Source organism: Cryptotermes secundus, unplaced genomic scaffold (genome assembly GCF_002891405.2).
Source record: "Cryptotermes secundus unplaced genomic scaffold, Csec_1.0 scaffold423, whole genome shotgun sequence".
NCBI classification, from domain to species: Eukaryota; Metazoa; Arthropoda; class Insecta; order Blattodea; family Kalotermitidae; genus Cryptotermes; species Cryptotermes secundus.
In genome coordinates this window covers 1,035,100-1,061,021 of record NW_019731985.1, presented here as the reverse complement: position 1 = coordinate 1,061,021, position 25,922 = coordinate 1,035,100, and the positions used below count along the sequence as shown (strand labels likewise).

The following is a 25,922-nucleotide window of genomic DNA, read 5'->3' as shown; positions in this document are numbered from 1 at the left end:
TGCACAAAACTGATCTATATGGTAGGGCTTAGTGTTATGGCAGCATTTTTGAACCACAGTTTATATTCTCATAAGTAGCATCCTTCAGACATTTCACAGAGTTTTTCCAGTGTATCAGAACAATGGAAACTGAGGTATTATCTCTATAAAATGGTCATTAAGTACATGCAATATCTACATTAAAATGTTTTTGTGCTAGGGCTGCTTTTGCACCTTATTCCTTGCTCTGAAGCTAGGAAACAGTAAAAGCTAGAATTTGATTTGAGTTCCCCTAAGTTTGACCAAGTTATACCAACAATATACATATAAAAAATAAGGCAGAAAAACTGAAACATTCGAGTTCCAAACGATATTTTGAACTTTAGGCCTTTACCTCTTCTTCTGTGCTGTAAATGTTCTATTCCTTCTGCTAGCGAAACATATTACCTTACCTATCATTCGCCGGGTCCTTGGGTGTGTATAACCGTGGGGGTGGGCAAGTCTGAACACCACCACCTTCTACGAAGATCCCTTCTTTTGAACTGTCTGCCATAACCCTGAATATTATTTGTCAGTTGGTCAACTGAACATACAATGTCAAATGTTTCAAGCAATCTGGGGCAATCCAAGCGCATAACGCGTTGCACCTTGCACTTTAAAACTGCCACGACCACAAAACACACTCTCCCATGACTTATCCACTAGCGACACAGATAACCAGAGATAACTGTAGGAAGCTATAAAAACACAAAAGTTTAATAATAAAGTAAATATTAGTGGTGATAACAGCATTATATATACATTGACTGCCATTTTGTATGACGTTCAATTGCAAAGAAATCGATATACGGCGTTGAAGTTATGAAGAGAAATTATTATGCACTGCCACTAAGACTCTTCCTTCCCATGAAGAGCACATATAACACATTCATAACTAGTACAAGATAAATTAGTTTCCTAAAATCGCAAGCATAGCAATCGTACATAACTAAACTAGTTGTGAATACTGGTAAAATTTGGTAACCGGTTTGCTGGAGAGCTCTCGACCTGCTACGCCAGCATAATTGCAGTCAATTGCGGTTTTCATGAAAGGTATTAGATGGCACAATGCCCATTATACAACTACGTTGCACGGATCATTACATGAACTTTAATCGTTGGCTACAGCTTAAACATGGAGACAAAAGTAGCTTCATCATAACGATCATAACGCTATAACAATCATAACGATCACAACCAAACTTTCGACCCTTTCGGCGCTGTCAGCAGACAACCACGCCCATCCCATTAATATTACCATTCACATTACTGCTCTCTGTTGGTAATTGCATAAACTATTTATAAATCGCACTGAACCCTGAACCGACTGATCTGTACTCAACGCTTGAAGATTGCAAGTAAAGGCTTTCAGTATCGCTCAAACATTTCACAAAGTTTTTCCCGTCAGAATAGCAGACGATTTACTCCAAGAACGTTCATTGTTATATTTACAGTGGCACAAGTTTGCTTTCATTTTCTTTTGTAGCAAAAAGGGGTTAAATTGACTAGAGAATTAGAATTCTTCTTCCTTACACTAAATTTATCGCATGTGCTAAACTTAGAAGAAAATGGTGGTGTAACTCCACAAAATTGACAGGTTCAATAAACCATTAACTCAGAAACTAACATTTTATGATTTACGTTTTACCCAAGAAATGAACATCAGCATAGATCAGGATTTGATTACCCAGTGTATACCAGAGCATGGTCTTTTCTTGGGTACAAATTGTTTATTCTTGAGCAATGTTCCATAGCAATAATGTGTCTGTATTCCAAACATTCTGAACAAGAGATGCACCAACCAATCATTCAACAATACTGAACAGACTACACATGTCATTTAAACTCATATGGGATAACACCTATTAGTATGGTTAAAGTCTCTCCTACATTGTTCATACTGGTTTCTTGCTTGGCTTCTAGACTCTTTAAATAGGCATCGACATGTCCCTCCAAAACACAGATTACCTCTCTGACTACACAGCAGAATGTGTCTGAGGACTGAACCATGCATTTACTTATGTTTTTTGCAAGCATCCTTTTCCACTAAATAAGCCATTCTAATGTTAAAGTCAACTTTGATCATATTTTCATCCAAGTTTCAATAGTGTCCTCATACAGGCCAATTGAAAACCATATAGGTCATCTAACACAGAACTGCATCAAACTTACATATGATCTTGGAAATTGTCATATAGACATAACTTCTCACAACAGCAGCTTCAGAGTATGGGAACTTATCTGAAAATTGCTGGTTAATGCAAATTAGATGTCCATGTGGAACACAATATATACTCAAGTACTGGGATCTCCTGGGCCTCTAGGGCCAGTTGCATCTTCTTGAGGCACTTTTACATAATTTGTGTAAGGAGCTACATAACATCTCAGAGAGGGAACCATCTCAATTTTGTTTTCCAGTCACTCGAGACATACCGACATACTCACCATAACTCTTTCCTTCCATAATCTTCCCTTTCCCCATTCCTAGATCATATTTCTATTAACATCTCACACACCCAGAAATAAAAAAAAAAATTAATAATGTATTAGTGATGCACAAACTTTGTATCATGTATCCACCTCTTGCAAGATGAACATTTCATGACTCATCTTTTTACATTTGTGTCGCAAAATTTCACCAAAGTCGATTAAATGGTTTCAGAAATGATACACATAGGTGGATACTTATGAATCCCATTAGTGGGGGGTGGAGTCCAACTGGGTCCACTCGGCACGATGGCCACTGATTGGCCTATTGTAGCCTGCCCCAGGTGATTATGATGGAGAATTTGGTGGAATGAAGATTGGCAGGGGAAACTAAAGTACTTGGAGAAAACCCACCCCAGCGCCACTTTGTCCAACACAAATCCCACTTAACCAGACCTGGGATCGAACCCAGGCCACTGCAGTGGGAAACCAGTGACTAACCACTTTAACTATGGCGCGGCCAGACGAATCCCATTAAGTAACATACAGCATACTGTAAAGAACCAATACTTACAATTCAACTTCAAATGATCAGACTGTATCAGCAACAAGCCACACAAACTGGGGCAGCCCACTTGGAAATATGTTCAAACAGGTATGCCTGCTTTAGAAATGCACAGCATTACTGAGATTGAGGAATAGATATGACTGGATGTAAATGCACACTTAAGATGTATATTTTCGGAAATTGTGTATTTTGGAGGTGAAATACTGTCACTGTGTTAAAGCATTGAGAATATTCACAGCATAAGCTTACTAAACTTCAGCACAGAGTAACCAATGCATGTTAAAACATAATTCTATTGCCATTTTGATTGTAACATGGGATCCACACAATTGAATGGCAGTTTCTTTGTTCAACTTTACAAACCTGCGACCACATATCCCTGCTGCTACATTTTAGGTTTACTAACTACTAAACCTCAGGTGAGTATTTGGACCTGAGAGACAGAAAATGACAGGAGTTTGGGGGGGGGGGAATGCACAATGAGAAGCTTCAAAATTTGTGTTCTTATTATAAAGATGTTGAAATTGGGGTGAAGGGAGACAGACAGGGCATGTAATATCCACTGGTCTTTACCCTGAGCCAGTTCCATCCACCTCCCCATCACAACCCATTTCCCTAACTACCTTACTAATAAACTGGTAACAGAACCCAAAGGTTCAACACTAATGCTTGCTATTCTCATAACCTATTTCCTTAAGATATATTTTACTGATTCACTATCTCTCTCATAGCAGAACCTGCAGATTCAACATAATACCAAAACCTGCCATCAGACACGATCCTGTGCCAATTTTACCCATTCTCCACCATCACAACATACCCCCATGATCCTCCTTAATAATATCCATCTCCTCTTTCACATTTGACATCAAATGCATATGCATTTCTGGTCCTGTAACACAGTAAATCAATCACCTACAAACTTGAACATAACAAAACTGAGAACGCTTATTCCTGAGCTGTATGGACCCTCAGTCATGTCTGGCTGTTTACAGATTTCCATCTTGCACTAAGAACACATCCACTGAAACGTAACACATGGGGGTACCATTTATTATGCCATAAAACTGGGGTGCATTCACTATGTGAGGTGACAACCATGTGTACACAGCATTCAGTCTCTACTTCAACTGTCACAGATAACACATGTTAGTGAAACACGGCATCATGAATTCCTTTACAAAAACACCAAGAAACCCAAAACCATATTCTCCAGATGACTGGGTTTCTGGATCACGTGCACTGTCTAGTATTCTGAAGAGAACATGCTTTGGAAAGTGAAAATTTCCATTGCTGGGTGAAAAGGTTGGGAGGCACTTTGTCGAGTCCATCAGAAACTAATAATCACGATAAATGGCCCACAGACTGAGACAGCTCATTCTGAGAAACTATAATGAGTATGCCTCCCTGCATTTTCACCTCTGAAATGTCCCATTCAGTTTGGACTACTAGATGATGGACGGAGCCCAGATACCCAGTAATCCTAAGTATCCTATATAAAACCTCTTAGAATTGATCTGAAACCATATTACTACAGCAAATTATGCATACATAAATAAAAAAAGAGGATCATTGCATATCTGTACCCTTCTAATTCAATTTCATTTTAACGTGATTTTGAAAATACAGTACACAAGATCAACATAGTATCTGTTAATCAAAATTTACACTGTAGTTTACTATTTACTGCATGGCAATATGATGTATGAAGATAACTGGCTGCAAGTGCCTCTGCTTGAGGCTTGCAATGCAACCAGTTTATCTCTATTCTGAAATTCTTAACAACACACACACTATTTGTGAATCATGAAAGCGCAAAGCTGCAGTGGCTCTGGGATTAACTAGGCGGGGGTGGTGGTGGCGCTGCAAGTAGACTTGGCAACCCTGCCAGTGCATTGATGTCAACACCCTGCCCATTGTGTCCTGGTGGAGGTGGAGGCTGGACGGGCTGCGGAGGTGGTACTCCTATAAAATTCTGATGCCAAGGGAACATACCAGGTGGAGGGGCCCTGTTGGGTGGAGGTACTGGACCTGGTGCTGTGGATGATGCCAGAGAGGGTGGAGGCTGCTGCCATGGAGGCAGACCCGGGGGTGGAAGAGTTGCTGCTGGTGGTTGCTGCTGTTGTCCTTGTTGTTGCTGCTGTTGTGGTTGTTGCGGCTGCTGCTGCTGCGGTTGCTGTGGAGTTGCTAATGGCGGTTGCGGTTGTGACCCAGGTGGTGGTGGCTGAGCCTGTGATTGTAGCCATGGCAAGAGGGGTGGAATTGATGCCTGTGAAGTAGTCACAGGAGGGGGCTGGCTAGATGGTGGTGGTGGAGGTGGTGCTTGTAACAAATTAGGGGGAGGAATATTTGGTGTTTGCCAAGGTGGAGGCATAGCAAGTGACGGAGCTGAAGGAGGAGGTGGGTGACTCATGTTCGGCATCATGTCAGATCCTGGTGGTTTGTTTGCTGGAGGCATTGCCGGACTCCATGGAGGAGGAGGCAAAGTGTTTGGGATCAACTGTGGTGGGGTAGCCATCATGTTATGCTCGAGCCTTGGTGGGGGAGCCATGATAGCACGTGGAGCCATCTGACGATCAAATAGGCTCATATTACCACTTGGACCTGAGCGACGCCCAAACCTGTTCTGCCCAGAATCACGGTCGTTATCTCTGTTGGGAGGAGGGCCCTCGCCCAGTTCTGCCATAAGTGAGAGGTACTAGAGAAAACCAAGATATAATGATAAGAATTGGGTTATGACCTCAGGCAAATTCAGGGATACAGATATCCACATTACTTCTAAAGACTTCACAAAGCCTTGCTGCAATCAGACATCCACAACCTAGATACATAAACTAATATTATCCAAAGGGTACTACTTTCTGGAATATAATGCCACGTAGTCCACTGAATGTCAACCAACAACTTTCATGCTGGTATCTTGCCCAGCTTATTCACCACTGAAGATGAAGGCAACATGTTCCTCTGAAATTTTGGCTAACTTTCAATGACCTACACAGCATTACATCCCAGAAGATAGTAGAGTACTCTTCATCATTGCCACCACGAGAACCTCAAACCTAATATAACAAAATTACCTCTTCATCAATTTTGTTCTTGTCACCCACAGCATTGGGTCCCCCTGTCCCTGGTCTTTTCTGCCGACAATCCCTGGCAATATGTCCGGCTCCTCCACAGCTCGAACACACGATGTTGTTTGTCACATTTGGCTTGTCAGGACACTGTAAGGGTCAAAATGGCTTTTTAGTAAGCTCAAACATACCACTCCCTTTTAAACAATGATAAACATGTGCAAGGCCATACCATCCAGGATTTATGATCAGATGCTCCACAGTTTGAACACCGGGGTCCCTCATTTTCTCTCAAAGTTCCATTCAACAGGGCCAACTCCCTTAGCTGCATCCGACGCAAGTCATTCTGGCCTTCAGGAACTTCAACACCTTGTCGAATTATCTCTTTGATCTGAAAGATCAGAATCTGCTTTGAGAAAGAAGTTCACACCACAAATGTGTAACATACAAAAAGTGTAGATGCATCTCTACAAATTCCAATGGATCATCACATATCATCATTAAATATCCACATCATCAAAGGAGGTTAAGCCCGAAGTTACAGAACCTAAATCAACTTCAATGTCAAGTAGGCTTCATATGTGAGCAAATATTTGACCAACAACATAACTTTCCCATCATGAGTTCAAATTATGCAATTACTGTCTGTTAAAAGTGGTCTGAAAGGAGGTCAGAAATATGTTCCACGGAAGAGAGATGATGCAAGGCACCGGGGATGAGGTGCACAGACTTTGCTCAGAAAACAGATAAATGGGGAGAACCAACACAAATACAAATGTCATGTGTTGCAACACCAGAGATTAACTATTTTCTTTCTTACTCTATCAACTGCTTTCTTCACAGCTTCTGGGTTGTTGGCTGTCACATATGCATGTAAAGGCTCATCTTCTCCAGGCAGCGGCTGCCCATCCTTGCGTCCGACTTTTCCTTCTTTCACTGATCCCTTCCCACGAATTATGATTTTCGCTCCAGTGTCCCTCTCCATTGCTGAAATAAATATCAACTGTCAGAGATCACCTCCGACTAAACTTCCTACCATGCATCACAAAGATTCTGATATCATATCTAATATCTTATGGCAGATCATGTACATCGTGCAGCATCTTGCTCAGCTGTTGAAAAAATGTCTTGCTATTTAATAAATCCTGATCATTCACTGCCATTCTTAGAAACCTACCATCCTTTATTTATGGTTTATTTAATGTTCCTAACAGTAGCTGAAGATTAGATCCTTTCAAAATTTGGCACAGTGAAAGTATTTGGGAATGACAGCAACAGGTCAAAATTTGATTGAGGAGGAAATTAAGAGACTGAATTTAGGTAATGCTTGCTACTGTTCAGTCCAGAACCTTTTAAGTGTTCTCATCTGTTGTCTAAAAATGTAAAAATAAGAATATACATAACTATATTTTTGCCCATGGTTCTGTGTGGTTGTGGAACTTAGTCTCCAACATTAAGGGAGGAACACACAGAACGATGGTGTTTGAGAACAGAGTACTGAGGAGAACATTTGGACTGAAGAGGGATGAAAAATGCACAATGTGGGAGCTTCATAACTTGTACTCTTCACCCATAAAAACTCGAATGATCAAGTCAAGGAGGATGATATAGGCAGTGCATGTTGCATGCATGGGGCAAATAGGAATGCATATAGGAGTGGGGAAGCCAGAAGGAAAGAGACCACTAGGAAGCCCAAGATGTAGGTGGGTGAATAATATTAAAATGGTTCTTAAAGAAATATGATGGGGTGGTATGGACTGGACTGATCTCTCAGGATGGGGACAAACTGCAGACTCTTGCGAACACAGTAATGAACCATCGGGTTCCATAAAATGCTGAGAAATTTTTGAGTGGCTGAACAACTGTTGGCTTCCCAAGAAGGGCTCAGCTCCATGGAGTTAGTTCAAGATTCCGTATCACCACATGGTAGAGAGAATGAATTGGAAAGCATGTGGAAGGAAGTGGCTGTGGTCTAATTTAATGTACAATCCTAGGAATTGCCTAGAGGAGAAAAAATAAAAAATAAAAAACCTGTCATGATGACAGTCTCCGGGATAATATTTGAACCCATGACACCTATCCTGATGGGGAGAGAAAAATCCAACCCAGTTTGAGAAAGAGGTATTGCCTAAGAAACAGAAAATGTTCCAGTTACATATGTAGTTCACAATTTTTGACAACCAGATGAATGCTGGCAAATAAACAGCAGTGAAACACATCTCCAACTAGGAGCTCCAAAATATGGTTGCCAGTGGCAACCAACTTTCCACTCATCATTCAAGAGTTCGCTTTTGGAATTCTGATAGTTTCATCTGGTTATGACCTGTTAGGTTCTGAAGAGAACATTCCTTGGCTGTGCAGCGTGACAGGAATGACTGTCATGTCCTGAAGGGAGGCAAGAGCCACAGCATGGCCACTCCACCCTTTTCTATCCAACACTCAAAATATTTTCAAAATGTTTCTCATCCCTGTCTTTAATACAAATTTCTGAAGAGCAAGATGAAAATAAACTCACATTTCAGTGTATTTCCACGAGGTCCAATCAACAAACCAACAAAATTGATATCAGGATGATCATCTTGCGGAATCATCACTTTGTCACTGACTCGGATGATGGGTGGCCTGAAAGCATTTTATTCATACAGCAAAATCCAAAAAGGCAAAACACATAAATCATCATGTCCACATCAGCAATCGAGACAGACATACTTGTAGTCTGCGGGGGGTTTGAAGTCTGGGTTCAGACTCAGCATCTGCTGGATGAGATGGTGACGCTCCTCCTCAAGACGTTTCCGAGTACGATACTCACGGGTGTTCAGACGTTTCCCATCACTGCTGTAGATTGGCTCAGGTGACGGAGACCTGTGAAACACACCATTACAGCTCATTACAAACTCGAGGCTTTTGGTAATGCATAGGAATATAATCTAATTATAAATGTTTCAATTTGTGTTCATGTAAAAATGAAACTGTAGATGCAATTATGAAGATTATAAGGGCTTGAAAAATTGTGCCAAATACTGCTCACCAAACTAACAATTTAGGAAAGTTTGCATAGCTTTAACAACTCTGGTGCATTCACGCTTTTTTATCTTGAAACCAGTAAGGCTTACGCAAAAAGTGTACTCATATAATATACATATTTCTTTTCTACAAATATGTCCAAAATATTTTTCACTTCAACAAATATTTTATTATGCTTCCGATATGCACAGGAACACACCATGCATTCATGTAAAGTGTCCCCTAGTGTTTGATATAAATTAAAACTGGAATGTGTTGACAGATTTTAATAAATCCCTCAATAACAAATTTCATAAAAATTCATTCTCTTCCATCTGGACACGCTGCATGCAATTCACATAAGAGAAATACACATACAGCCACTGCCAACATATTAAGACCAATTTTAAAATAACGAGAAAACTGAAACAGAGAACGGTAACATAAATGGCAATTCCAAAACATCTACTCGCCAACTTGCAAGATCAATTCATCACAGGCAAGCGGGCGACCATATTTTTCGAGCCCTAAACGTCAGAACAAGTACTGAAGTAATCTGGCACAAAATGCAACCAACTCTGAAGTTCCATACATCTTAACGTATACAATTTCAACAAATCCTGGACTCATAACTGAACGGGGCTATATGAAGAAAAGTACACAGCAATTTCAGGCAATCTTACTGAATTGTGCATGTAAAAATTTTGAATAGAATATTCTTCAAGAAATTACATCCGTATTTGGGCTCCAAACCTTCCATCAACTTTCAGACTGCAAAGTCCAGCAAAGAAAACACTGTCCTTTCTTTTTTTTTTTTGTAACAGTGGTGCATGCGTCCACCATGACATACACATAATTAATTCTCTGGGACCCGGGGGCAATACACAAGCCTCCCCCATTAGAATAGCCTCTTCCGCTACTACATAGTAACTAGAGAGCCATCTTAACATGGCCTTTAAATTCTACATCCAACATCTATCAATATCTTAGAAGACGTAAAAGGAAGAATGACCGGTGTCTGTGTTACAATGGATTACTTTTTTCGATAATAAAGCAACACTCCATACAGTGCAGTATTGGTACTGCCTAATGGCTTTGATAGTGGTGGATTTGCACCCAAAATAAACAAACACAAAATTTTAAGAACCACGGTTTGAAAATGTGGATACTTCAAAACTGGAGTTCACTTCTTGCTCATCTGACCTGTATGCATGTTCCCGCTTACTATGCTGAAGAAGAAAAGTGCAAACTTTCTAACTCTAACTCTGGGGAGCTGATGTTATGTTCTTAATGTTCCAAGCCATCATTACAGATATGGTTTCTACAGAACACAGCAGTCACATACCCTGATCTTCCCCTACCCATGCCTTGTCTGGTTAATTTTGTAAGTCACACATTCACAGAGTAACATCAAAAGCCTACCAAGAAGATAAGCAGTTTCAATACCCTCACTAATTTATTTTAAAATACTGTAAGAGAAAAATATAATATACTCGAACTCGTGTAGTATCAGCTGTAACTAGAATAAAGAATGATTATGTTAACTGCAGTAAGACTTGCTCCTTGCAAGCAAGACTTCTGGTAAGAGTAGCAATAATTACATAAGAAATCACAAGATAAATTCACATGGATGCAATAAAAATGCAGTGTAGGAAATAAGAAAAATATTAACAAAACCTAGAAATAATTTGTGGTGTTGGTGATGGTGGTATGTCTGGGTCTCTTTAAACAAAACTGATGTGACATTGATTACAAAAATCTTCACAGTTCAATGAGCAATGAAAGAGCAATATGATCATGAGGCAACACAAAGTAACTGAAGCGATCAAAGACATGCAACAACTACCTATTCTTCTGTGACAAAGAGAAAGATCTGTTTAGAGAAGTGTATGAATTTCTACAGAACTACAACTGACAAGGTGTCCACACATCACAATAAGGGTGAGAAAATGCTTTAAGGTTCATGTGACATTACAGCATTAAACCAATATTAATCCTCATTCAGCAAGAAATTCAAATTAATGGCATTTTTTATTGAAAGAAAAAATCCGGTGAGGTTAGGTGTGTACCCGAGTTTGTTCATTTGGTGGTGCTTTGTCCAGACTACCAGATCTGATTACGTTTCCCTATTAGCTGAGCACGTGTTTTCCTCTTCTGTCTCTAAATGATGAGATTCTGACATACAGAATTTGTTATATCTTTACCATTAAGATGGTTTGGCTGGCAGCTATATTATCGGCAGCTTGAGAGTGAGGAGTTACGAGTCCTATGAAATGCACATTACTCTTTCTTACCAGAATTAAGAACTGACATCCATACAGACACCCTAAAACCTCCTGGCAAAGAAATTCTGTATGTTTCTACATGCTCTCATTTTGTTAGGTGTTCACATACAACCTTCCACAGTTTTACTCAAGTCTCTGATGATTTTATCTTAACCAAAAAACAACGATTACACCTCACCAGGTGCTTTTAAAATTACCATACACATGATATGATTTCCAGTTCCTCCAAACTAATATTTTCAACATATATATACAAAACAAGCATCACAATTCCACGATACAAATTGGAGAGAGATTAAGGATATCAGAGAGCATCTAGTTAGTGCACCACAATCAAAACTTACATCCTACACTGGTTCTGCATAGTGTACAGTATAAAAGTCCTGTATTTTGGTGTTATGGGAAGAAGAAAATTTAAATTAAAACAATTTAGATAACCATTCATAATAATAGTGATCTCTGCTAAAGGAACACAGATGTTTAAGGAAAAAAGTCTGTTATAATACACATCCTGGAATATAAGCATCGTTTTTTAAAATATGAGTTTTGAAAGCTGTAAGAGAATTGTCCCACACCAAATTACTTTAAAAGCTTTTTCATGTTTCATGAACAGGTGATAAAATGGTATAATAAATATCTCTGTGACAACTGATGTATAACACTGTAAACTTCTAACCAAGAGTCCAGTATTTAAGACTTTTAGAACACTATGAAGAGAGATACTGCACATGTGAGAGCAAAACTGTGTGCATTTTATGTTTAAACATTTCACATTTATCGTGTAGTCTGAATTGCAGGACTTCAGAAAATGTCTTCCTACCAAGAGACGGCACAAAGCAAAAATTATGAAAGAAGTGAATGCAAAGTTTCAAAATAAAAACACAGAATATTTTAGCTAATCAAATAAAAGCATAACATTATGTAAATTAGCAGAATTATAAAAAAACAAATGCATCATACATTTTTCTTACATTTCACCAGGACTGCAAATAGAACGAAAATTATAACTTTGCTGTATGAAGCACCAACTTACAAGCTTTCGGAATACATTTTTAACCTTAGACAACTGAAACCGAACAAACCCAAAATATTCCCCATGCAACTGCTTGACTGTATGCGTTCAATTCTGAATCTGCCCATGAAATAAACCAACCGCCAAAGCCCCAATAGAGTGAATCTCTGATTTTATGCTTTCCTGCATTTAATGTGCGTGTCTTGTGGCCCCAGAAAAGCTCCATATGCCCAATGTTCTGCTTCCATTTAAGGGTTTACCCACATTTTAGATACTGAACTCTGAATCCCACGCATGCTTCGGATATTGTTTTAGCATTGAAAGAAATTACTTTTTGCATGGCCCCATTCATGTGTGGCCACCCCTGCTTAGTCCAATCATCATCTGCACTGTGTGCAATGCGATGCGCAAAAATTAGTAAGGTAGACATCTCACCAATCTGTGGTGGGAAGCACAGATGCATGTTCACTCTTTGTCCTCTGTGTCAGTCAGAAGTGGTTACTGGTTTTGTTCTCTGCTGCATTTGAGTGAGATTGTTTTTGTTTTGTTTGGGCGGGGGGCGATTCTGAAGAAATGAATGGCCATGATGTTGAAGAGAGAGGCTTAACAATATACGATTAAGTGAATATTACCGAAGAGTTGTTACAGAGCCCAACTGTGTCTGCTTCTGTCAGCACTGAGTAACATAATTCTAAAGAAAGCTTGAATTGTTGAAGAGGGAAGCTGGTGTGGGTCACATTTTGAGAAACAAAAAAAAAACTTACTCTAGTAAATGAACAAAGTTCAGTACCTCATTACCAGGGCCCGGATTTTGATGACATATCTTTTTTTCCTTGTATCCTATGCGATGCTCTTAAATATATAAATCTCGGATATGAGCTGCTGGTCAAAGAAACGTAAATTTTATAGGTAATTTTTTGACATTTTTAGGTTTAAGGTCATTTTTTCATTTTGGGGGTAATTCTTGGGGATTTTAAGGTTATTTCTTGTCATTTTTGGACATTTCAGGGAATTTTTCTTCATATGTTTTCTGAAATGTGAATAATATGGAAACGAAGTATTCTTTCTCTCTCCTTTAGGTCATTTTTCTGGATCTTTTCTGTCATTTTATAGGTTATTTTTAAAATATTTTCAGGTCATCAAAATCCGAGCCCTGCATATTACATTTTTGGGTCTTATTTTAGGTCATTTTTCTGGATTTTTTCAGTCATTTTATAGGCCATTTTTTAAATATTTTCAGGTCATCAAAATCCAGGCCCTGCTCATTACTGACATAATTAAGTTTAACCTTTAAGGGAAGAATACTATGTATATCTAGGGCAACTAACAACCCTATGGCCAATGTTATATTTTCTATAAGGCAGGACATGTGTGCTCTCTTTGGGTGTGCTCACAGTTTGATCTTGTGTTTGAAACAAAACAAACCCATGCAAGGTCATGTCAGTGGTTCATTCGTTAGCTCTGAACAATGGAATCGTTCATCAGGGTACTGGTTTCAATACTATTTACGTTTAGACATGACTGTTTATGACCTGGTCAGCCAAATACAGCCCAGCTTTGTTCTGAGAACTGAGGAGTAAATATTCATCTGTGCTCGCAGATCAGGGCTTCTAGAACTTTCAAGGAAGTGTGACGTATTCAAGGATTAGTTTTCAGTAGCAAATTATCAGTTAGGAAGTCAGTGTCAGAATGACATATATTTCTTTGTATATCATTTTTATTTTGTGTTTCAAAAAAGTATAAACACACTGAGCCAGTATTACTTTGTTAGTAAAAATATTATTCCATATATAGCGTGATTATATTTACAAAATCACCATGTCTCAAGGTTGAAGAAAAAACTGAAAGTCCTTTGGAATTTTATAACATATATAATAAAGATTTTGAATTTCATTGCAAAATAATCAGTTAATTTTCATTTGTAAAAATTGCTCTTTTGTGTATATGTAGAAATTGTTATTGTCTTTCAGGTTGTTTTAGTCTGTATTTCTATGCTGCACAGAACAGAAACTTTTTCTGAAAGTCTGCAATGTTAAAGACTTCGGTCCATTTAAATTTCAGCTGCAGAGGGCTGCCAACAATTTAAAAGTCCATATGTTAAAGGTTAATCATCATTTTAGAGGGCGTTTCCCTGAACTGCAATTTAAAGTACAAAAAGCATGTCCTCCATAGAAACCTCAAAATGGGGTTTCACCACAGATGCAAAGTGAGGTACTTTTATTGACTGAAAATACTAAGACAAATGATTACCATGTGTGATACATTTATATTTCCTGTCAGAGCCAGCAGCAGGTAATTGCATGAAGTGATTCAAAACAGATACAGAAGACCAATTTAATCAAAATCATGCAATTACCACGAATCAAATGATCACTGGCACTATATGAATCACAAATTTATCACACCTTTGCAAAAACAAACGATACAACCAAAATATTCCTTTCTTTTTCCCAGTATTCATAATTACATGGAGGAAAGTCATTCTTCAGAAACTATCGGCCCATCATTTTCTGCTATTCATTCTATATCCACACTAAGGAAAAACGTCTATTCATGAAATATGCACAAATTTTCAACTGTATTCAAAGCTACAACATAATCTTGTATAACATGACACACAAGAAGACATGATTACAAGAATAAGCAATAACTAATGGACTCAATTTAAATTAATTTACAAAATATTAAGCAGAGCAAAAAGACTAGACATTGCAAACACAGGACTGTCTCAAAACACAATCCTTATGGCACCAACATTACCAATCAGAGCAGCTCAGAAAGAAAACATGGCTCAAGAGCTCTCAGCTCCAATCACACCAAAACAGAATCATTTGGAGGCTGAAATAAAGAGTACATTCCAAAACAAGTTAGGAAATGTAAGAGGAGGGCTGGTAACAATTTGACAATGTTCCCATACTTTTTGTTTAATTATGTAAAAAAGCCAGAACACTTACGAGAACAGTACACTCACTATACATAAAATGTGTTATTTCTTTCAGCAACTTATGTTCAAAACATTAGCTACTTTGCTCTGATAAATATTTAGCAATTTATGCTTGAAATGTGCGCGCGCACACACACACAAACACGTGTAGTAACTGCTATTACTGCTGTCTGGTGTGAACAAAAACTGGACTGTGTTCACAAATTCCCCCCTTCCCCCATATCAAATTTAATGAAAATCATTTCAGCATGTATTCCAGTTGATTCAAATGGACAGACAGCCATGATACAATTAAGAAGCATACTTCTGCAACTTTCTGTTATGAGCAGCCAAAAAATAAAAAGCACAGACTGGTGGCAGCAGCAGATATGTCATGCTCTCCACCACACCAGCCACATGACAGCATCTGTCGCAGCCCACAAATGCTTCTGCAGAACGAGGTGCAATACCCCTTATTAATGATTTATGTAATGATGTTGCCCATACCTCTCACTGTATAGCATCAGATGCTATGATCAGTGATTAACAAATTGGAAAGGATGTTGAAGGATAAGATTTCAGGTATTATCCTGACATTTGCAAGAACCAGCTGGATAGCTGGCCTCCACACCAAGATTCGAACCTGGGACCTCCTACATACATACATACACAGGAAGGGTGCTGCCCATCTGACTGTGATGTTCAATGCAATATTCTTTATTTATGTTGCATTATATAATATCCTGCAATTCAAACCACATTAAAAACTTCAGGTATCAAAGAATCTGATTACATTTTTAATGCTACGAAATAAAAATATTAATCAGCTGTTTCAACCTGAAGTCACCCAACCTGGAATTCATCTCTTACTAAAAGAAATGATTTAGTAGAGTTTCCAAACCAATACATAGCCCATGACAGAATGCAATCATGAAGTGAAGACCCAAATCCTTGTGAAGGAGGGCCAGATGGATCTTGTTGCTAAGCTGAACACAAGTGGTTATTGGTATTGCATGGCATTGAAGCACACCTTTCTTCTGGATTAAGTGGGATCCCTAACTCGCCAGTGCGCAGCTTTCTGCTGATCTCCTCGATCTGCAGCTGAACTGAAATAAAATGGGTTAGAGAGGGGCACAAAGCCCAACAATTAGATACCAATCATGGAAACAACACTTTTAACATGTGCTTTTTGTTTTAGAAAAGGTTCAGTTTACACAGGAAACAAAACAGACCTTCAAAAACAAACAAAACAACTTCATCACTCTTAGAAATCCTGAAATCTCCATTAGTATAACAGAAAATAAAGTCGGGAGTGGCCGAACTCAGGCACGACTTCAAGGTTCCAATATACCAGAAAGTTCTTCAAATATGGAAATAGCAATAAATAATTGGCCAGTCCTGGCAGCAAAATATAATTAAAAAATACACATAAAAATCACAATTGCTGAAGACAGAAATACTGTCACATACCTATGATGAAATAGCAACCCCCCAACCAAAAAAGATACCCTATCTTGGTGTCTACACCATAAGCTGCACACTACATTACTTCGGAAAGTTATTACATTTTTCAAAATATACAGTTAATTCACTGTTTCTTATATGAAACTAACTGAACCACTGTAAGAAAGACCATACGGTTTACATTATGCCACACATAAACATAAAAATCGTCATAACAGCCTGCTTCAACTTCAAGACAAGTATACAATCAATATTGGGGTGGAAAATTATAATAAACAAAAGAGCCTTACCTAAGTATGCTTCTTCTTGTTCTTTACTTAGATTGGTTGGCAACACTGTGGGCATACCAGGAATAAAGGTTTTTTCTTTTTCATCTCCACCCCAACGTGATCGTCTTTTCTTTGCTCTTCTCTCCTCCCTTTCAGCTGTTGAAATGGTGGAATTTCATGAGCAGTGTATGTAGGGGAACAAAAATGGCAGTCATGAATGAGAAAGGTGTGGACTGAATTCATCTGAGTCCACTGGTGGGCTCTTCTGATATAAAAATACAACAGTGAACCTTCAGGTTCCTTGACAAGCATGGAATTTCTTGATGAGCTGAACTATCAGCTATCACACATGCCTCTGATCCACTGATTCTATTAGTACATGATGATGTTTCTTTCCTTAATTTACAGCACAACTGATTTACTATCATTACTTCAACAAATGGGCAAAATCTGAATACCTGATGCTGTAAATGTTGGCGGTACTGTAAAACTACAAAATGTACTCCCAAAGAACTTTTAACATCAAAGCTAAAGGCATACATTATTTGTCAGTTCTTTGAAATCCTGAATAATGAAGCTACCATGATCTTTAATTACATCTGTACCCTGCTGGCAGGACCATTGAACACAGGCTCACACGAAGCAACACTTAATGCACATGTACAGTTAGTTCAAAAATACAATATTTACTACCTCAATATGAAGCATTCTCAAGATTGCTGCAGGATTGAAAAGAGGTACTTATACACCTAACTAGTAACGTGCAATTTAGGTACATGTGGATGAAGAAACTCATAAGAGCCCCCACCCCCACCCCACCCCCCACCCACTACAACATTGCAGAATTACATCTGATCCCCCTTGCTCAGAGTTCAAGTTTGAAGAAAACTGCAACGTTTCTGAAAAATGCTGGTATTTGAAAATAAATTATATTCGTATTCTCACATGTACTTTATAATTTGTGGTACGGTCAACGTAAATGTTAACACGCGCAAATTTGTGATGGGGGAAAAAAAATGCATAATGGCGCCACAGAGCTTTTATAAAAATGCGTAACAATAAGTTCAGATACTTACCATCCGTTTCCCTTTTATGCGATTCTTTACCATTGGGAGACTGCAAGTAACTAGGATTCAGCAAAGACGTAAAATTTCTTGTACTTCCTTGCGACCCAAACATCGAATCCAGCCTTCCTAGTTGTGTATCATTCGATCCATTAGAACTCATGTTCAATATAACTCCTAGAAATAAAAATATGACACATAATGTGAAATCAACACCTGAAATAAAGTACGGACGAATAAAAAAATGATACATATGTGTGCTTTTAACACAAGCTTACCTAACTCTCACTAACCTCTCAAAATGGCGTCCTTTTCATGACGATACCGAATTTTACATGGCTTCACGGCAGATGTCCATACAATCACTCTAAGGGAATGGAACCATGGATTTGGGCCAATTGCATCTGCATCTCTCTGCTAAGATTTGCAACTTAGGAAGTCATGTATCGCCACGTCTTGTATAGCCATCTAGTGGTAATCGGTGGTAATACAACGGTTGGAGGTGAATTGCAGATTGTTCAGTCGATGAGTGGAAGAAGAGGTTGAGATCGTTGAGATGATTGAGATGTAGGTTCAATATAACGTAATTCTGTATGCTTCACGGATCAGCACAGACCGTATATGATTACCAGTCATGTTCATGTGCTCCATAAGTCCTTAAGTTAGTATGGAAGTATGGAACATAGTCGTCGTGAATTGATGTTCATGCTGGCCATGTAAAAAAAAACTATAATTGTCAGCGAATTTTATTTATTTTACTTCTTCAGTCACCATTTTCAGAGAGCATTTTAAATGTCACATACAATCATATGATAAAATACTTCTAGCGTCCTTGCGATTGCTATTTGTTGATGTCATTGCTTGAAGCCGACGTTACCGATTGGATACTTGTTTTTACAAGATTATGAACATGAGAAATTTTAGCAGGAGCGAAGTTGAAAAATATTACATAACGACAGTTTTGTCTAATACCAGCTGAGCTACAACGGTCAGCTTCGCTGCAGCATTCATCATCCTACTCGGTAAGCACTGATCTCCACATAGTACATATTCTCCAAATTCGAGTTACTTTGGCAGTTCAAGGTCTATGAACCCACAGTCAGGTAAAGTTGTCCCTGTACTTTATTAATTACGTATCAAGTCATGAAATATGGGGGAGTGGAAGTATAGCTCCACTGTTCTTCACCTGGGCACTAGCTGTAGAGTGGTCAGCTTCACCCCCTGGGAAAAGTGCCCCCAGTACCCATTGGATTAGGAGGCTGTGTGGGCCCCAGAGCCAGTCTGGATGCTATGGAAAAGAGAAATCTCTTGTCAATGCTGGGAATCGAACCCTGGCCATCTGGCCAATAGCTATACTGACTAGACTTCAGAAAATGGCGTTTTCCTGAACCGTCTGAGGCCAGACCATCCATGGAAATAATGTAGATTGGGGAAAGTTGTGTGCCCCTTGAATTGTCTGCAAAGCCAATGATATTCAGCTATCATGTGGTCACCAGCAACAGCTGTCACTTGTTCACCTGACCAGCAAAACTTAAAAGTCTCATAATTGAACAGTGAAGTTGAACAGGGGTACCTTTCAGTTGTTATTAACAATGGAATGTGATTTTGGTAGTTTTCGAGAGAGCAGCAAAATTTGTCTTTTATTTCAATGCCTGTGTTGTGTATCATAAGGGCAGCATAAAATGCACATTTTCATAGCTAAAATCTGTGTACTTATATATAGTACACTGGTANTTTGCCTATCATCTTAGGTCTTAAGTACAGTAAAACAAGTTACATGATGATGATGATGATGATGATAATCACAGTAATGACAATGATGATGATAAAAGTAAGGTAAAGTTGGCCCTGTGCTTAATGAATTAAGCACTATGCAATAGAGGTGTATGGGGGAGTGCATGTATAGATCCACATTTTCTTGACTTCAGCACTACTTGGAGGTGAGTGGTCAGCTTCAGGCCACAGCTGCTTTACCCCCCCCCCTCCCACCCAGGGAAGGAGCCACCGGTACCCATTGGATAGCTAGTGAACCCTTGAGCCAATCTGGATGACTTGAAGAGAAAATTCTTGACCCTACTGGGACTCGAACTCCAACCCCTCAGTCATTCAGCTCGTAGCCAGTCAATATACCGAATATGCTATCCCAGCTCCCTGACAATGTTCATGGTATTAATAATAAATGTAAGTGAAATGACCTTCAGTTATTTGTGTAGCTGTTACAGTAGTGATTCATCCATCCATTTCAGAATAATTCAAACACTTCCATTTGAGGTGAATATGCCATTAATAAGCAAGCAGTATGTGACCTGTGTTCTTGGTTCCCTGATGAAAAATCATGATGGTTCCCATTCTAATGCAGTTAGAACAAATTAAACACACCCACAGGTCTTGCAGTAATCCCAGTCTTTGTGAAGTAAACAGAGTTTCAATATAGGCACTTCAAAAATATGACAAAAGAGTTTCCCCATGAGAAAAACACATTTCAGTAAAGTGCTTTTGTTTCAGGTTTCAAATTTATCACCAATACAGAAATATACTCACCTGCCCCAATGAGATAAGGCCAAACTAAAAAGAGTTTAAATATCTGGGATAACATTATAAAACTTTTCATTCTCCAATTTCATAACGACTTTGTGTGAACTCCCCCCCCCCACAACAGATATTCTGAGTCATTTTAATCACACTAAATCACTGTACTTTGTACATATGCATGCTAGGAAGACTGGAGTGGCATCAGAATGTGCATGGGTTATGGCCTAAATGTGTTTAGATACTGACACATCAAATAAATTTGCCTATCTTTGTTGTGTGTGGTCAAACTGCACTGTATTACAGTTAGTACTGTTTCACACAAACACTGATTTATTTAATACATTGTAATAATTTCTATTTATTACATAAAATAGCTGTGTTGCAACAAGGCCACCAAGAACTGCAGCAGAAAATGCTTCATACTCTGAGTACTCAGATAATGTAAAGCTTTCCCTCTACTTCATTATATAATTAAGCACTATGCCATGAAGGCATGTGGGAGTCGACATACAGCTCCACCATTCTTGATGAAAGTGAATGGTAAGCTTCACACCCCTGGAGATAGACACCCTGGTACCAACTGGATAGGAGGATGGGTGGGCCCCAGAGCCGGTGTGCACACCATGGAGAAGAGAAAAATCTCTTGCCCCTGCCAGTAGCCTAGTCACTGAGAAAAAGAGAAGTCTCTGAATTCTGTCCACTATTATTTCTATAATGTTTTCTGGGACTGTAGCACATTACACCATCATCCAGAACTGGGAAAACTCAAAATCTTATGCGTTGTGGTTCAGTCTAGAATTACTTTCGCCCTGGATTTCACGGTGTTCAAAATTTCTTACTTGTATACACACATGCCATTACAAGATATCCACTTTACAACCAAGCAGGAGCTTCATACAGTCATTAAAGCACTGTGCAACACTTGAAAATACAATAGCACACACTATAAAAATTAAGTAAACCTCATCTGCAAATGAGACAAGAGAGCACTGCCATATTTTGTACAGAGTCTGATATATCTCACACAGCACAGGCATACCATGATTTGAAATGCATGAGGTACACCAGAGTAAAACCAGAAAGTGTGATTATGTGATACAGAATTGCTGAAACATAACATTATATTGCTTTACCTTTAGGAGTCATTTCTAAGAAACCATACATGGAAAAAACAGATGAAGTATGAGAGCACATCCACAGTTTAGAAAATTACAGGCAGCTGCTGTCTTTTGAATTTCCATTTGACTGAAGTGCCTTGAAATATACAAACCGATATACTACTTTGTGTCATGTTATTTGTGACTGGCTGCATGCAAATTTCATTCCCTTCTCACCATAGATTTTCTGCTGCTGCATGCCCATCCATTTTAAACCTCTGAAGCCTCTTGTTCATATAAATAAAATTCAAAGTTTCAGTTCCTACTGCACAGAAAACATATTGCATCTCCATTACAAAGACCAATCAGTTAATGTTGTTTAGAGAACTAGTGTTTATTAAGAATCATATGGAACACATAAATACGCTCTGTAGGCAAAATGCAGAGTTCTTTAATGCTAAACCATGTGGTGGTACATATAGTAACCACTGCCCCTTAAAGGGAAGACAAAGGACAATAAGCAGCAACATCAGACACAAATACATACCCACACAACTGCCACACTCAACTCAAGGTATACAGTGTCCAGTGAAGATTATACAGAAGTGACAATCACAAATTATAATTACCCTCAAATGTTTACTGAAGAAATGCAGTTAACTCATAAATTACCTAAAGCCATAGTAGGAGCCAAAATGTGTGAAGCCACTCAAATGAAAACATGATCTGTTACAACAGATATGCAATATGGCTGTTACTGATGTACATGGTGTTCATGAAGCCCTTATACAATTTACGGAAATATTAATTTTTCTTTCTTTTTGGCAGCACATCACTAATAATAAATGTACAGGAACATGTATGTGATGGTAATATTACTTTGAATTCAAGGGAGAAGTCAGAGAAGAAGTTACTCCACTCTCATCTGTGCCTGCCCCTGAGGAGGCATTCATGTGATAGTCCTGACCAGGCAGCACATTATCAGACACTCAGTTCTTAAGCTGGGGGCTTCATCTCTGACCTGGAACTTAGCTGGTAACAGACTATGGAAGTTAGTTAGTTTGCACCTGGAAGCATTCCATTTACTTTTAACAATAAGGTACCGTTTTTTCTAGCATACTTTCCATATTCTATTAGATTAAAACGTTCTGCTCAGTGCTGAAACTGAAACACACGTGTCCTAACAGACCGTAAACAGACATACAGCGTTGTGTACTGCCTTTGGGCCATACCTTGTCTGGGCCTGCATCACCCAGATGCACAATGCAGTGTTATTTCTATTGCAGCCATAGTGATTTCTAAACACTGAATGTACTACAACAACTAGGATGATAAATTCTGATCTCAGAGAAACGAAAGTAATAAACTGTAAATGGTTCTGATGCTAGTGTGTGACACTTGATATTACTCCATTCTGTTCACTGACTTAACATTCTGAACATTACACAACGTTCTGGAAATTCAACATGTTTCTGTCCCCGTATGAGAAGGTGGGGGAGGGGCACCTGTTCACTTCCCCTTCTGGTCCAGTTTCAGGTCTTCATGGATATCCCTAAAGTTTTTACTGAATGCTTTCTTATTATCTCTGATTGACAAAAAAAAAATCCCAGGTGCATATATGCAGTTGCCTGAGCTAGGTTGCTCAATGAGTGGATCACAGACAAAACAGAGTAGGTGCCTCCACACCTCTGTGCCCAAGGAGGAAACAGATCCAGTTTGTTATACGAGACAAAGTTCAGAAATCCAATGTTATTATGAAAAACTTAACACATAATAAAAGCTTCATTTTGTATATGAAAGTTACTTGTCAGAGTTCCTGCCCTCTGGAATTAGTTCTTCCAGCATCTTTCTTTCCTTCATCTGACATTATGTACGCTGGTCAGGTCAAAGATAGTGAAGCACTGTCTGCTTTGGAGATAGCCCCACATTTTGGATGAAACATACTGCCTCCATCTTCAGGGTAAAAGAGGAAGTCAAGGAAGAAACAAGCAGAAACATGTGACAAGCTGAGCTGCACAGCATAAGTCAGAACAGTGCCATGGGAACCCTCAGATCCAAAATTATTTGAAATTACTTCATGTTCATGACATACTCCTTCAAGTGACAGACTGAACCGCATACCTGATACCTCATGATAACTCATGTTTTCTATGACATCTGTGTAAAATTGTCATATTCTATGAGCAGATAGAGTCAGTGACAGCTGTGGAAACATATACTGTATTGCCAGCCTATAATCATTAGAATGAAAGACACATAACTGTCCTTCCCACACAAGTAATTTGACAATGACAATGTTAGACACAGTGATGGAGGGAAATGGGGGTGGGCCGGGACTCCACCCTTAATATCAGCACACACACCGCTAAGATGAAGGGGGGAGGGCTAAGGGGAAAACGAGATAACCCTGCCCAGTGACTGCGGAGCAACTGTCTTCTTGGTTTTAGTGCAGTTTACTTTTAAGTACATGATAATACTGTGAAGGGCATAACAAGAAGAGTTCTTGTGCTATGCTAAACCTGCCCAGAAATTGTCTTCACTGGTACTTCCACACTGTGACAACACTGGGTTCTCTCTGAACTAGACCATACTTGCAAGAACCTCAAATCCAACTAACAGTCTCCTGTGTCACCAAGCTTGCTTCATAATACTGGGGGTTATAATGATCATTATAATATATAGCACGCTGTCATAAACTAAAATTACTTAAGTTGATGATTAATACTGCCAGAACAGTCTGTCAGCTGCATGTTATAACATAACCATCCATATTCATACACTGTGCACACTCACAGCCCTCACTATAAATTAACTCTGCTGTGCTCCAGACCAGGCAGTTTGGTGGCAACTGGAGAACGTTAACCACGAGAAGACCTACTTTTGGCAACACTGTTGGGCTGGATAAGTAAAGTCTCAATCAAAACACATAACAAACATCTCAAAATGTAGAGTGGACAGTCAGTCATGTCTCATAATGCAATATAGTTTACACATGTCATGCCACAGAAATTTGATAGTCAGACTTTTCACAGATAAACTGTTATATTTTTGTGCACACAGGTTGTTTGTCAGTATAAAGGTGAATGACTGGTTATAACCAAAGTCAAACTTACGATTATTAGTAATATGCAGACTGAAAGATGTTTCACCCTGCAACATCATCATATTCAGATAGTCTTCTGGGTCGTGACACTGTGTACTTTGGTAGGTGGGGAGAAGAAACCTGCTACTTCCACCTTCTTCTACCCTGAAGGAGGCAGCATGTTCCTCTGAAACATCAGTACCTATCCACCAAACTACATGGCATAACATATCAGAAGACTGCAATCTTAATATTCACTGTCATGAGAATCTCAAATTTCATAATTTTCTGTATTAAAAAAAAAACTGTGAAATGTTCCTATGCTTTCTCTCTCTAAAGCTGACATTGAACAAGTTCACAGTTATAATACCTATATTAACCAAGGTGCTTAGCCCTCTAAAATTCCAAATGTCTTTCCATATAATGAACATATACACTTTTACAATTTAGAATATAAGATCATTAGCAAAGGCTAGCGAAATTACTACCCACAGCCCACCCATATTTACAACAGAACACACACACTCCCCCTCCCTCTCCATATATATATGTGCACAGCTCCAACTGTTCAAACACCTCACACTAACTGAATGAATAATACAAATTGTTAATTTTTACATATCTGAAAGTGTTTTAAGTACAATAATGGAATACAACTGCATCTTTAATAACAAATGTTCCTTTTAATACTTTCCAGGAATGTAAAGTCTCCTCAATAGAAAATAATACTTACAATATTTCCAGCAGAGTATTGGTTCTAAGTACAGAAAACCTGAGTTTACAACAAGTCAGTTACATGCCCACCCAAATGAAAGCTTGACAATTTTGAGAGAAGCAGACACAGATGTCTTGCAGGGTGCATCACAGAATATCCACTCAAAGTCATTTGTCATGAAGCAGATGAAGAAAGCTTGAATATGTTTGCGTGCTGCCAGGTTTAACCAAGCCCGTGGTCTTCAAAAAACCCTTGAGGTGTTTCTTCCTATAACGAAGAGAAGACACTTAAGACTCAAAGTCCTAATACAGAACAATAACTCCATAAATATTTCATATCTCCTCCATTGACATAAGTCTATATGAAAACACAATATAAAAATTTGCCGCCTC

The 25,922-nt window shown here is 38.8% G+C and overlaps 3 protein-coding genes and 1 long non-coding RNA gene across 14 annotated transcripts in view; 1 reads left to right on the top strand and 3 right to left on the bottom strand.

The window, feature by feature from the left end:
- LOC111867454 (multidrug resistance-associated protein 5) overlaps positions 1 to 1,257 on the bottom strand; it is a 39,731-nt gene extending 38,474 nt beyond the window's left edge. For 3 of the 7 annotated variants that reach the window (XM_033752668.1, XM_023857343.2, XM_023857345.2), the window contains exon 1: positions 432 to 1,252. In XM_033752668.1, coding sequence (XP_033608559.1) covers positions 432 to 532 — 101 coding nt within the window. In that variant the 5' untranslated portion in view covers positions 533 to 1,252. Of the gene's footprint in view, positions 1 to 431 lie in introns of all 7 variants that reach the window. The other 4 variants (XM_023857344.2, XM_023857346.2, XM_023857342.2 and 1 more) reach the window with 3 other exon arrangements.
- A 1,922-nt stretch (positions 1,258 to 3,179) lies between these two features.
- On the bottom strand, positions 3,180 to 18,461 carry LOC111867427 (splicing factor 1). Of its 2 annotated transcripts, none has more exons than XM_023857284.1 (10): positions 18,383 to 18,461; positions 18,117 to 18,281; positions 17,062 to 17,196; positions 16,338 to 16,413; positions 8,794 to 8,946; positions 8,600 to 8,706; positions 6,905 to 7,071; positions 6,317 to 6,475; positions 6,091 to 6,234; positions 3,180 to 5,711 (listed from the first exon to the last, which is right to left on the bottom strand). In XM_023857284.1, the coding sequence occupies exons 2-10, from the start codon at positions 18,265 to 18,267 to the stop codon at positions 4,851 to 4,853; spliced, it is 1,953 nt and encodes a 650-aa protein (XP_023713052.1). In that variant the 5' UTR covers positions 18,268 to 18,281; positions 18,383 to 18,461; the 3' UTR covers positions 3,180 to 4,850. The 2 variants fall into 2 exon arrangements, with proteins under 2 accessions (XP_023713052.1, XP_023713053.1); XM_023857285.1 differs by having other exon boundaries at positions 18,398 to 18,455.
- An 86-nt stretch (positions 18,462 to 18,547) lies between these two features.
- Positions 18,548 to 25,922, top strand: part of LOC117282557 — a 17,691-nt gene continuing 10,316 nt past the window's right edge. The window contains exon 1 of the long non-coding RNA XR_004513349.1: positions 18,548 to 19,126. This is a non-coding gene — a long non-coding RNA (uncharacterized LOC117282557). The remainder of the gene's footprint in view (positions 19,127 to 25,922) is intronic.
- Positions 25,060 to 25,922, bottom strand: part of LOC111867438 (AP-1 complex subunit sigma-2) — a 26,169-nt gene continuing 25,306 nt past the window's right edge. For all 4 annotated transcript variants that reach the window (XM_023857312.2, XM_023857308.2, XM_023857310.2 and 1 more), the window contains one exon: positions 25,060 to 25,797. In XM_023857312.2, the coding sequence (XP_023713080.1) occupies positions 25,753 to 25,797 (45 nt within the window). In that variant the 3' untranslated portion in view covers positions 25,060 to 25,752. The remainder of the gene's footprint in view (positions 25,798 to 25,922) is intronic.